Below are 14916 nucleotides of genomic sequence, written 5' to 3' on the forward strand. Positions count from 1 at the left end.
GTATTTGATTATGATGTTATATCAACCAAACTATTTCCTTTCTATATTTACTCTTTTACATTTATCTATAAATATATATTTTAGCTTCTGGTTGCTTATTGTCCCAAAGAAATAGATAAATATCCAGCCTTGGAAGAATATAATGTGCCAAAGAATCGAAGAGAAGAACTTGTTCCCATGACAACCAAGAGAGTCCAAATTCCCACTAAACCAGGGATACCAGGATCTGATTATATTAATGCAACATTTCTGCAGGTAAAGAGTTTTTAAAAAGTTATCTCCCCTCTCTCAAGTATATAGTGGTCATATAATAGGTGCTCTTTTTGGGTCGTTTTATTTGAATCAAAAGAGTGTCAAGTAATTTACTTTTCTATGCAAATCTGTTTTTCCTTTAGTTTAGATGATCTAGTACAATGTGGGGTTAATAATAATTATTACAGTAACATGTTCTTGTCCTGAATTTGCATCTGATTTGCCAGCAAAATATATATATCTATCTATCATCAGTTACTTTTCTATGAGAATTTTCTTTCTGTTAAGTTAAAGGGTTTTTAAGTTTTATTTTCAGCATTGTAGTTTTACCATGTTGGAATTATGTCACTTTGTAAATTTAAGAACATAAGGATACTAGATCTGTAAATTATTGTTATGTGTGTAGTTATCAAATGATTTGATTTTTTATTGGTTACAGACAAATATCTTAAGTAAATCAACTCTCTGTTGTGGAATAAAAGATATAACTGTTGGTGCATTATTTCAAAAGAATGAATTGCTTAACAGACAACTGTTTCATTAATTTCAGGGATATACAAAAACCAATGAGTTTATTTTAACACAACATCCAATGGAATCTACAATAGAGGATTTCTGGAGAATGGTCTGGGACAAAAATAGTTCTGTTATAGTGCTGTTGTCTGATATAGTGGACGACGAGGTAAGAATTCTGGAGAATGATCTGGGACAAAAATAGTTCTGTTATAGTGCTGTTGTCTGATATAGTGGACGATGAGGTAAGATTTCTGGAGAATGGTCTGGGACAAAAATAGTTCTGTTATAGTACTGTTGTCTGATATAGTGGACGATGAGGTAAGATTTCTGGAGAATGGTCTGGGACAAAAATAGTTCTGTTATAGTGCTGTTGTCTGATATAGTGGACGATGAGGTAAGATTTCTGGAGAATGGTCTGGGACAAAAATAGTTCTGTTATAGTGCAGTTGTCTGATATAGTGGACGATGAGGTAAGATTTCTGGAGAATGGTCTGGGACAAAAATAGTTCTGTTATAGTGCTGTTGTCTGATATAGTGGACGATGAGGTAAGATTTCTGGAGAATGGTCTGGGACAAAAATAGTTCTGTTATAGTGCTGTTGTCTGATATAGTGGACGATGAGGTAAGATTTTCCATGGTGATGGTGGTATAAAAAGTTTCTTGTATAGCATAAATATGTTAATTATTTTCATTGTCGTTTTTTGAGTATGAGAGTTTATTCATATAATCCAAGGTCCTGTAAAACCAAAAGAATTGAAATTTCTGTTATTTGTTGTTTCTCTTCTTAATGATGCTACATTGGGGAAATATAGTGTGAAGAAGTGAGCTTGGAAGTTATACGTCAGGGTAAAGTGACAGGTCATAACATGCATTGCTATTTTGAGAGCTAGCATGTAATATGTATTATTGGCTCTATGTACAGTTTAGTATTAAGCAGGTTATTACTTAAATTTACATGTTATTATTGGGAATTTAAATGTTATATTTGTCATTGGATCAGGGCTTCCAAAAAATATTTGAGCCAGACAGACATTTTGTATTTGATCCCGATTTTAATCCCTTAGGATTAAGTCACAAAAACAATTATGGTAATCAGATAGCCATCCCAATGATTGACATTAGATTAAAGAAAAACAATATTAAACTTTACTATAATATGAAGTTGATGTTCTGATGTATACTGTTAACTTGGCAGTGCATCATTCAAAGTGTGCACATCAGCTTGTTCATATCTGCCATAGACTCTTTATTTTGGCAAAATAACATTGTTAAAAATTTTACTATGGTTTTTAAAATCACATTTCATTAGACCAGATGTTGACTTGACAATGGTTAAACATGGACCCAAAACGGATACGTAAAATTTTTAGCATTTTTGAAGAAATGTAGGATGCATATTTAAATTTCCTACCTGCGCAAATGTGCACACGTGTTCTAGTTCACACAACGTAGTTCTGACAATTTTTCATTTAAAAACCTTTTACAAATTTTCATCAAATCATATTTAAAACGTATTTCTTATTATTTTAAACTTTTGAACTTAATCAAATAGATACAAACCAATGAAACTAATTAGCCTTGATTAAAATTATAAAGCATTGAAGTAGGGGTTGTATTGATAGTAATTAATCAACATGTCACTTTTATGACCGGAAATGTGTGGCTGTTAAAGGCAAAAGTTGGGTCAAAAAGATTTTGAATTATGTTAAAATGACTGTCTCTTAAGAAAGCCTTGAAAACAAAAATGTAGATGACCGTTTCATGCTTTGCCCAGCCGAACTTTTACCAGACATTATACAATTGTCTGGAATATATGAACGCTTTGGAAGCCTTTCATTGGATAGACAGAATAAAAAAGATATTTGCCTGCTCATTACTTCCCTGATATACTAAAAATCTGCCTCATAGACCATTTTCAGTTCATCATGGGGGCAAAGTATATGGTGATACTCTTTTTTTGTGTCAGTTACTTTCCTGCTTCAAATTTTTGTTTTACATATGTAATTTTATTGTAAACAAAAGGCAGAAATTTAATGCACATTATTATACCTAAATCTGAATTTACTGACAAGTGGTATTCAATTTAATTGTTGAATTATAATCATCTCTAAATTGTGCAATTCTTTTATAGCAGGAATTTATCAAGTTCTGGCCAGAAGAAGATAATCCACTACAAGTAGATACAGGAATATTTAAGTTAACATGTCGTGAAGAAGAAACAGGTTACATGTATACAACCAGAGATTTCTTATTGGAATCTACACAGGTAATTTGACCTTGATTTCTGTACAGTCACCTAAAATATGTGTTAGCTTCAGACAAAATGCTATTGTAAATCTTACGTTAAATGGTTTATATGGTGGTAAAATCAAGAGTACCAGTATCACTGGACTAGTATATATTTGTTTAGGGGCCAGCTGGGGGACGCCTCCGGGTGCGGGGGTTTCTCGCTACATTGAAGACCTGTTGGTGATCCTCTGTTGTTGTTTTTTATTTGGTCGGGTTGTTGTCTCTTTGACACATTCCCCATTTCCTTTCTCAATTTTATTTAAGATGTAAAGATTGAAATAGATTTGGACTTACTCAAAATTCAGTTCTTTGTTTTTGCTAAGATAAAAGAACGAATTCAATTTATTAAGAATTGAATGCTTCTTTTTGTAAATTTATTGGGTTGTAAAAGTGTGACCGAAGTACATTTTGTATGAAGCGTGGAAGCTTTTACAACCCTATAAAATTACAAAAAGAAGCATTCAATACTTATAATTACATTTTTTAGCTATGATCATGAAAACACGAATTTTATATATTTTTTTATTTAATTCACCTGTGCACTTTATTGTTGGACCACGTGTTATCATGAAGGAAAAGTTGTATTGAGCAATGCAACTTCTTACGGAATAACACGTGAAGTGCAGTTAGCCAATCAGAATAAAGTATTATAATGAAACATACATCTAATGTAATTATTACATGATAAATTTCAATGTTGTTGGCATATCCCTCTTATTGTGATTACCTACCTGCCAACATAATTGAAGAAATTCTTTTTATATACAAGTGAAGGATTTTAAGTTTTGAGCAAAATGATTTTATAATAATATTTATAATTGATCTGATACAAAACTATATTGATATAGATTCCTGTTGTAAATATCATTGTTGTCAATTAATTCAAGAAATCAACTTTGAAATATACATAAGAATATACACAAGATGCAGCACTCACTGATTTGAATTCAACATTTTTTTTCTATCAGTTCTTGTACCATGTATTAAAGCTTCTATAAAGAGCAGATTTTGAGAAAACATGATAGTAAATATATTTGCCTAGATTTAATGATAAAATGTATTTGTAGGACGACTATGTTCTTATGACTAAAATGATATCCTGTTCCAACTGGCCAAGAGATGACCAGCCATTATGTAAAGCCTTTGATCTTATCGACACTATTAGAGATATTCATAGACTGAACGATATTGGACCTGTCATTGTCGTAGATAGGTAAGATTGTAATTTCAGAAAGAGATAGATCTCTAACTTGATGTAAAATTGTGAAAAGTTAGACTTGAATTTTCTTTAGAAAAGAGAAAATTAAGGCACAATTTAGTATAACTCAGTTGAAGATTACGATTACTAAAAAAACAAGTAGTAAATATGGATAAAAGGCCATATGGGTATGGTTTGATTAGATAGCAATCCAAACAAAATTAACAATGAAAACCAGAAAAGGCATCTAGAGATTTTCACATGGTCCTTAAATATATGTTTTAATAGATAATGACAGTTTTAAGTCTGTTTATATAACCATAAATTTCAGCTAAAGGATTTTTTTCAAGGAAAGAGCTACATGCTTTTGATTTTGTGTGTGGAAAGCTAGTGTATCTCTCCATGAATTTAACACCCAATCATACTGAAGGACATGTAATTGTTACAACTTTTACTGTATTACCTGTACTAAGGTGGTATTGAATGATCCTCATTCAGATCTTAATTAAATGAAAGTATAGGACTCCATTGCATTTCAATTTATGAATATGAAATAAAGTTAGCTGTCAAGTTTTATTGTATTTTTAGATATGGAGGTGTTACTGGATGTAAATTCTGTGCTCTGTGGTCCTCATTGGATCAGTTACAACATGATAAAACAATAGATATTTATCACTTATGTAAACTTTACCACAAGAAGAGAGCAGGAATCATTGGATCAGTGGTAAGATATCTCAGTTGCTGGAAATTCATGTATTTACTGTGCCTAACCCATCACCTTTGGGGTATTATAATACCTACAGTGTTACCTGGATAAAAAATTGTCAACACAATTTGTCCATTTAAATTATACAATAGGTATTGTGAGAGCTATAATCAACAGGTGGTCATTTAACTACCTGTAGATTTACCTGGTTGTTTAAATTGACAGAGTTAATTTAAATGACTGATAGCTAGCTTGCTTTCCTCATGTCCAATGTCCTGAATGGACTATTCTATTTAGGTCTGGAACATTTTACATTTAATACACAATTTGTTCTTACTAATAAAGATAATTATTGTAAAATTTTTGTTTTGCTAACAATCACAAATAAATCGTTGCTGGTAAATCCCACTTTCATAATGAAGAATAAAGCACTGAAACTTCTATTCACTAAGCCATTTGTACTTTTTTTGATATATTGAAAATAATTTTTTCACAGTAATTCCAATTGAAGAAGATCCTGAATATTAAATGAAACTTAGCATCACTACTATTCCATTTCAGGAATCATATTAAATATAACATGAAAATATATCCCATTAGAAAACACCAAGCCACACATAATTCATCTTGTAGAATAATTCACAATTAGATGGGCTATCCAAAAAAATCCATTTCACAAACACTTTAATTCCATATCAGGAATCAGAAACTTAAAATATATCCCACATTAAAACACCATGAAGCAAACATATTTCTCCATTTTTTATAAACTAAATTCACTGCTTGAATTTCCATCTTCACTGTAAAGAGACACAAAAAGAAATGGCTTAAAATGTCCCATCTCTAAATAGAATAGTCTATTCAGGACATTGGTCATGATACATGAGGAAAGCAAGCTAGCTATCAGTCATTTAAATTTTACCTTTTAGTGATTTTTTTTCACTGGGATGTTAAATGACCACCTGTTGATGAGCTCTCACAATACCTATCATACAATTTAAATGGACAAGTTGTGTTGACACTTTTTTATCCAGGTAACACTGTAGGTATTATAATACCCCAAAGGTGATCGGTTAGGCACAGTAAAAAAAATAAAATTTGGGATTGACAAAAAAATCGTGTTTTCAGGATATTTGATTTTCTTGGCTTTGCCTGAAAACTTGTACTTTGTTGACACATTTAAATTCATGGTTTACTCATACCAAAAAATCAACGAAAAAAATAAAGAACCATAGTAACATTATAACAAGAATGTTCTTGTAATAACAAGTCATCAATGTTAGGAATACAAATAATGGTAGACAAAATTCTTACAGTTCTTGAGGGTTGAAGTATAGTTTGTTTTGTATGACATTGGTGAATTGGTAACTTGTTTTTTACCTTATTTATTTTTAAAAGGAGATAGCCCCATTTAATTCCCTCCCTTTCTACATGATAGAAATTACTTAATCTGGAGCAGTACTGCTATACTAAAACAGGAGAAAACATTAAAAAAAAAAAGCTCCAGGAAGAAAATGTCAGCTGTAAGTTATACAAGGTGTTTCAAATAGCTAAGCAAACTATTTTTTAATGTTGTATATGCTGTTATGCTCCATTCATTTTGCAAATGATAAATCATCTTAAGTATAAAGTTAACTCATCATAGATACTTGAATGTATATTTACATTTATTTCTAAACTGATAATGTTATTTGTGGTTTGAACATGAAAATTGATTATTTTTTTTTATTATGATTGATATTTTTTTCCAACAGGGTGATTACTTATTCCTGTATAGTGCTGTAGATAGTTATTGTAATGACCAAAATGAAAAAGACTCGGCTTTAATGTCAAATCATTTGATTTTACGATCGTCAAAAAAGAATGGAACTATGCCCCGAAGTCCGTCAGTACAGAATAAAGTTCCGCGGAGTCCATCCTTACCAAATAATCACCATTCTAGTAAAGCAGAAACAAATTCTAGTAAAGCAGAAACAAATGTGTGACACATGCTAAAAACCCGAAAACCATAAAATCTTCTCGCTATATTATGTGTTCATAGGATGTACTCAGTGACTAGAAATTTAAACAAATTGAACAATCAAGTGCTTTTATTAGAGTCAGATTATGTATCCAAGTGCAGTATTTAGGATTTTTTTTCTGACTATATCATATATAAGTCGGTAGTATTGACTAGTATGCATTAATATCATAAAATAGAGTATGAAAGACATATATAAACTCTTAACATATGCACCCTTCAGTGTAAGCTGTGAATATATTACCTCAGCTCACGTAAATATGTGTCAACAGGTAACTGTCATTCTACAAAATATGCTTTGTATTATTTTTTTTTTATTTGGGCGATCTCATCATTAGCAACATCTTATTTTATTTTAATCACTAAAGGATAGTTGTGTTTTTAAATATTACACGTACGAGTTTCTTTTTTTGAGAAATTTCACATATCATTTCTTGCAACCATGAAATCAGTTTTATTTTGTTAAAACCACTTTGAAACTGCTGACTTTATTAAAACAATTCTAACCAGACCCCTTTATATCTGTCCATTCTTTCTTCAATAGAACATCTAAAGATGTAATGATGATCATCCTCAATTTTGTTTACAATTGGTCCCATGTTTAAATACCTCGGTCAGGCAGAATGCCTTGATGAAGTGACATTCCAGTTTAATGATACAGACTAACAAGTATTATTCACATAGAAGCATGTGTTTAATTTATATATAATTTGTAACAGGATAGTTTTCAAACTAGGATTGAAAAAAAATAATATCTTTTTTACTGTGTTAGTGAACAAAACTCAATTAGCTTTGAAATATGTGTTTGCAAGATGTTTTTAAATTTCATAGATAAACAAATTGAAAACATATATCATGTCATTTTAGAAGAACCTATTTTGGGGGCATTTTAAACAGGTTGTCATACAAACATGTGATATTTCTTTTATTTTACAACTTTTACACCAATAAAGCATTCAATGTTTTATGTTGTGTAATTCTTTGTTGTCTTTTTTGTATTTGTTTTATCTTGTTATTCTGTATTTTATATATACAATTATTGTTTTCGTGCATGTGTATTGTGTATTTGATACTCAGTTTTATTATGTAAATATGTATGATTATGATCTTATTTATAAATACTCATTGAAGAGTTCATTTCACCTGATTTGTGTATATTATATATATATGTAGATATTAGAAGATAAAAGTAGATTTTTGTTTCCCAACATATTTTAGCATTAAAAATGATGGCGGAAATTTTGAATCATGGCTTTAAAATTGTGTAATGGTATCAGGTTTTTTAGGGGTTTTTCTTTTGAAAAAAATAGGTTGGATAAGTTTTTGACAAAAGATTTAAGAAATAATTTTATATCATTATGTTATGTTGTTGGTGGAGAGAAAAAATGGCCGTGATCATTGTGAAACATGCCTTCCAACTTCTTTTTTATTTTAATAAAATATTCCATCATATTTTTTATAATCCTGACGATAATTTGATGTAAAATAGTTTTTCCTTCAACTTTCACAGAAATATTTGTAATATTTGTAAAAATATACATCAATCTAAACAAAACTTGAGTGGCGTCTGCTATTCTGAACTGGTAGGAGTTTTAGATTTTGTCCTTTTTATATTCAAGGCTGAAACAGAAGGTTTAAACACAGATTGAATTTTTCAATTTTATTACACTTGGTCAACAGTCAATGTATGCATATTTAACAACCTAATTATTTTAATAAATGGCCAGTTTCAAATTATTATTTATAAAGTGATGCCAATATACTGACTCATAGATGATTGTAATCCAAACAATAAACAGAAAAAAATGTTCATTTAATTATAGACTTGCACAGAAGATTATCCACTATTTGTAGTGATCATTTCATCATTATTGCTATGCACTGTAAATTCAAAATTATTTTGACATTTTGATTCATGCCAAAAAATGTAATATGAAAGTCCTGTTACTGTAATAAAATTTACATAAATAATGTTGGAAGTGCAGTGCCTGAAAAAAACCCACTTACTTAACATTATTTTTATTATGTATCAGAATAAACTATGAAAATATGTATAACATTTGTAGCGGCTAACAGAACAAAATTGACATTTGAAATATCTAGATTTTGCTAGAAGAAAATCAATAGAGAGCACATTTGTTTGTTACGGCAATGATGAAGAAACCAAATTACATCTATGTTGTAATTTTTATTAATCAGATTCACACTTTGAATAATTTTTTTGTAATTTGAAATCATAAATGGATTTACATATTTCTGAATTTATAGTTAATGTTTAAATTAACATGTGCTTTTGTATAATTTGAGCAGCTAACATCAATGTGTCTTGCCATAAACAGTTGTACATACATCGCCTGTGTTTTTGTACATTTGTATATTTTTCTTACACCAAGTCATTAAGGTGCTAGCTTTTGAACGTATTCACTTATAAATAACGTAGCTTTGGACAAAATACACAGTAGTTTTCCATTCATTTAGGTGAGCATATTTCTTACAAATGTGAAAATGAATGTATTATATGATTTCTAATTTGGAAACTTATGCATGGTATTTTTTTATTTATATCATAAATACCACGGTCGTTTGTTGTTATAGTGTAGAAGCGGTCTAAATATCAACAAAATAATGTGTAATGTAGAAACATAGGATTAGGCATATTACCTTAGATTTCCAAAATGGCAAGGATTTTAAGTGAAGGGTTTTTCATTTTTGTTTTGGGAACAAAATTACAGAATTAAAATCATGCACATAAAATGAATAAATAATGCTTTGAACATACTCAATGGCAAACTTGGTATTCATTAAATTTCAAAGCTAGGAACTGAAATAAAGTCTCTAGTACAAGTATTTTTAGATAAGTTTTCCCTTAAAACAGTTTATGTTGCTCAACACTACTCTAATGAACAAAAGGTCATTCTAATTCACTCAAAACATATTTAATTTATGAACAGAACATATGTAATTAGGGGGAAAAAAGCGAAAATAATAGGTTTACTGAATTTCATTTTGCAATTATCCAAAAGCGATTTCCCAGTAAAACCTTGGACAGAAAGTTATGTTGTTTATTTGTTTTATTTAGTTATATTTAATTTGATAAGTTATAAGCAAATCTTACAAAAAATCTTTGGTTTCACTGTTGAACTTCAATTTCAACCTGACAGTTGTCATTCCTTTAGTTTATTGCCATATAGTGATTTATTTGTTTTGACAATCATTGTTTTATGTTAGAACCCAGAGTATGTATTGGTTCAGTTTTAAACATTTTTATATCATTTTACAAGAATGGCATAGTTCATACACATGTAGAGGTTGGTACAAGATTCCATATTCTGTTAATTTTACTAAATAGGTTGTTCTGTTTCAATGTAGGTGCTTTTAAATCATATCAGATGTATAAAAGTCTTATCATAGCATTGCTTGAAATGTTGGTTTTCCATTCCAGGATAATATTATTCCACAAAAAACTTCTCCATGCTTGATAATTTAGGTGTTCAGCTCATATTCCTACAGTCACATTTGCTTAAAAACTGATCCATTTTAATAATTTTTCATGAAATTCAAATAAAAATATGCTAAAATATGAAAACTTTGTGTATTGCTATTACTTCAAAATAACTCTCTTTAATTAGCTCATTCGATATTTATAAATCACTAGGAAACCATATGTCAAAAATTCAGAATGGTAAATTATAAGAAGTCCTTTTCTTTCCATTGAATCAGTGGCAGATCCCGAGAGGGGGTTCCTTGGTTGAAACCCCCTTTTGTTTGGACAATCAATGCATTTGAATGGGGACATATGGTTGGAACCCCTCCTTTATCCTGGGTTGGGAACCCCCTTTTAAAAATGGCTGAATCTCCCTGTGAATGTCTACAATTTTGAAAAAAATATGCGAAGATGTTATTCTTTTTATGCCCACCTACGATAGTAGAGGGGCATTATGTTTTCTGGTCTGTGCCTCTGTTCGTTCATCTGTGCCTCCATTCGTCCCGCTTCAGGGTAAAGTTTTTGGTCAAGGTAGTTTTTGATGAAGTTGAAGTCCAATCAATTTGAAACTTTGTTCACATGTTCCCCATGATATGATCTTTCTAATTTTAATGCCAAATTATAGTTTTGAACCCAATTTTATGGTCCACTGAACATGGAAAATGATAGTGCGAAGTTCAGGTTAAAGTTTTTGGTCAAGGTAGTTTTTGATGGAAGTTAAAGTCACATCAACTTGAAACTTAATACACATGGTCCCTATGATATGATCTTTCTAATTTTTTATTCCAAATTAAAGTTTTGACCCAAATTTCATGGTCCACTGAACATGGAAAATTATAGTGCGAGTGGGGCATCCGTGTACTATGGACACATTCTTGTTTAACCTTTTATGTACCTATTGTTATATTTTGTTTTGTTTAAGGGTATACAATTTAAGTCTTAATTTTACAGGCATGATTAAGTTTTTTAAGTCATAGAGAACCACCAACCTTCAGTAATAAAATTGACAATCCTAGTCAATTGATATTACGATCAAGGACACCTGCTGCGTGTGGGATTCAAATTGACAACCTCAGTGTTGACAGGCTAGTGTTCAGTTCTATATGATGGAGAATGAGATAATAATTGCATGTCTGTCTGATAAAAGGGAAGAACTCTTCTTCAAGGATATTAATTTAACTGGAACCATAAAATTTATAATAAATGTATAACTACAAAACAGTGACAATAAACAGTATAAAAATCATATTCCTTCAAACATAGGTTTTCCAAGAAGATGTAGTTTAAATTATCAAACTTCCATGACAGTTTCAAATATATAAAGGAAATTTTTGTAGAAGTGTACGTGTAGATGTTTTTTCTGGGTACAAATTTCATTAGCATAGACAAATCTTGTGTTGTGGCAGAAGGTGTAATATGTGAAATGATTTTTATAGTTGCAGTATTTCATTTTACCTAAGTAAAATTGCTTTATACCATTGTGTCCTCAGCATTGGAAAAATCTTGCTTAAAATGTAGTTTGATCTAGAACGATTTGGGTAATGTAAAAGATATTTTTGCCACTTTTATAGGTCTATATACTATTGTACATGAACAAAATCTGAAGTTTTTATATTTAGGAAAGTTAGGTTGCTTGTACTTGTGCCATTACAAAGTTATGGTGCTTTTTTGTATTAAACTAGTGGACAGGACAGTGTTTTTGCAGAAATGTGTGTCAGATTTGGTCTTCTTTCAGTGAACACATAATTTTAACTGTTATAAATTTGGTCTTTTTTTCAGTTTACACAGATTTTGGAATGCTATAAGAAAAGAGTATGTTTTTTTTTGTACTAAATTCTCTTTCATAATCATATTTTCATAGTTTATTTGACTATATTCATGAAAAAAAAACTATGATTTCTCCCCTGTGCTGTTCAGTGACTCAAGTTTCCAGACTTGTCATTCCATAATAAATCGGTTTTATATTTTGTTGTTGCATTTGAGTTTGGACTTAAAGAACATTTTCAGATTGTTGGGTGATAGCTGTATAAAAGCTTTTTATTCACATACTTATTTCTGTACTGCATTCGAATAATTGAGAAAGGAAAATCTATGACATTTTCTTCTCTAAAAATTTACTACGTTATTTTTTTCTCAATAAAAATTTTAATTAGGAACCTCAAATGGACTATTTGCCATACACCTTTATACAATATACAGTATTAGCAGGTTTTAAATATGAATCATATTTCTTATGACTGCTTATACTATATTTATATAATCCATGTGAATTATTGCTGCAAAATACAATTTGCTTTAAGTCAGCTTTATTGTTGTTTGCAGAAACAGCTTAAAAGATGCATAATGATAAATTAATATTTACATTAATTGCCTGTATAAATGCTTTATAGGTTTAAACAAGAAATTTATTGTTTGCCATTGTTTACATATACAATGAACCTGATATGTTCAGGAATAGATGAAAATAATTATAAGAATGTAAACAAGGTTGTGTCAATGTATGTATTGTATTTCTGTTGTAAATGCACAGAACTTCTGTGAAATTTTTGTACACAGCTGGTTTGCATTTTTGTTGATAGAAGATATTTTGTACCAATCCATTTTTGAGTAGCTATTTTTGAAAAATTGATTCATTAGCATGTAAAGTGATTGTTTTGTATATGTTCATAATTATTTAATGAAAATCATTGTCATTTGCATATGTTTATATGAGCTTTAAAGGGAAGACTGCAGTATCTGTATTACATTACATTTTTAGTATTGATCATTTTTGTACCCTAAAATATATTTATCATATTTGATTTCTCTACAATTAATTTGACCTTCAACTACCAATAATTGATCTTGAAAAGAGTTATTAGTGACTGACACTTTGTTATTTAACTGTAAACCTAACAATTTTTTTTATATATTTATGTAACACTTTTATCAGTACACAACACCAAATAACTAATTTCTTTATATTATTGATCTAAAAATTTCGTAAAAATAACATAAAGTATTTAAATGATACCCGAATCTCATATTTTGAATAAGGAAACATCGCACTTATTTGAATTAATTGTAAGTCAGTGTATGTATTGAATTCTCCACTGTCTTTCTACCCTAGCTTGAATAAACCACATTCAAATATATATGTATAGTCTTATTTTGTTAGCCTTTTTTGTGGGCTATGTTTCCCAGCCAAATGAATAACAGTCTTTCAATGTTGTACTTCATGATCACACTACACATTTGCACACTGTCCTACAGGGCAAAATAAATATATAAATAGTATAAAGTTTATCTGACCCACAATAAAGTTTAAAAATTCAAGAAATGGGATGCAAATCTCCTAGTGACTGAAAAGCTTTTATAAATCAGAAAAAAGACTTTGATGCATCATGCTTTGTATAAAAGATGTCTCATGATAAGAAGTTTCTATCTGTCATATGTCAATTGTCCTTGACCTCTGTTTCAGATTTCAGTAACTGTACAAAAACTATGGTTGTTTTGCCTGCAACAAACAAGACATATGTATAGCTTTTCTGGCAACAATTTGTGATAGATCAATGATATTTTCTATAAAGTTGCATTACTATCAATACTTCTCAGTTTGACAATCATTTTGATGCACTGCCCTCTATGTCATGGTCCTGAAGCTTTCAATTAATAAGCAATGTTGTTGTCCATCAAATTGTTTGTTTATCTGGTGTAAATAAAGGCAACAGTAGTATACTGCTTTCAAAACTCGTAAATCGTAACATAGTACCCTACTCTTGTATTACATAATGATGGAATTTTGAACTGGATATTTATGATGAGAAGTTGTACAGTGTCACAAGTTTTCAAATCAATAAGATTTCTTTTTGACACTGCTTTGAATTTTTATGATACTGACTGAGGCTGGAATTTCGTTATAAGTATGCCAGCACTTGCATAACATTACAAGAAAATTATTAATTCATCTATTTTTGTCCATTCTCTGGAACTCTGACATTTATTTAAGGCTTATACATATTAAGCTATCTTTTAAAATAATTTTAAAAATCATAAACATACCTTCCTTTTTCAAATTAAAGGCAAGAAATCATAATATTCTTTAGTAATATTTAAGTAGTTCTAACACACAAAAGGAAGTATGAATAAATGTCATACTTTGTAAGGAATATGGTTGTAGTTAACTTGTTCTGTTGATTGATAGCTTTTGGTTATGTCAGTCATGGTCTATTGACTTTGTAATTTTTGCTAAGTTTTCTGGTATTAATTTGTGATTAGTTATCAATTAGTTATCAAAGGTAGGTCAGTTTTAAAGGAACCACTAAGGGTAAGTTAATGATGATTGGTATGCAGTTGTATAAGCATTGGCATATCTCATTTCAATGGAGATTATTTAGCCCCTCCCCCTTAGTCATAGTCTTTTGACTTTGAAACGTTCGTATAGTTTTCAAGTCATAGTTTGTGATGAGGTC

At 30.0% G+C, this 14916-nt stretch overlaps 1 protein-coding gene across 8 annotated transcripts in view; it reads left to right on the forward strand.

The window, feature by feature from the left end:
- Positions 1-13599, forward strand: part of LOC139482890 (putative receptor-type tyrosine-protein phosphatase mosPTP-1) — a 51320-nt gene extending 37721 nt beyond the window's left edge. For 4 of the 8 annotated variants that reach the window (XM_071266932.1, XM_071266957.1, XM_071266923.1 and 1 more), the window contains 6 exons: positions 85-255; positions 803-934; positions 2900-3034; positions 4125-4270; positions 4844-4979; positions 6716-13599. In XM_071266932.1, the coding sequence (XP_071123033.1) occupies positions 85-255; positions 803-934; positions 2900-3034; positions 4125-4270; positions 4844-4979; positions 6716-6946 (951 nt within the window). In that variant the 3' untranslated portion in view covers positions 6947-13599. The remainder of the gene's footprint in view (positions 1-84; positions 256-802; positions 935-2899; positions 3035-4124; positions 4271-4843; positions 4980-6715) is intronic. The other 4 variants (XM_071266937.1, XM_071266964.1, XM_071266930.1 and 1 more) reach the window with 1 other exon arrangement.
- The last annotated feature ends 1317 nt before the right edge of the window (positions 13600-14916 follow it).

The sequence above is a fragment of the Mytilus edulis genome, chromosome 1 (genome assembly GCF_963676685.1).
Source record: "Mytilus edulis chromosome 1, xbMytEdul2.2, whole genome shotgun sequence".
Classification (NCBI taxonomy): domain Eukaryota; kingdom Metazoa; phylum Mollusca; class Bivalvia; order Mytilida; family Mytilidae; genus Mytilus; species Mytilus edulis.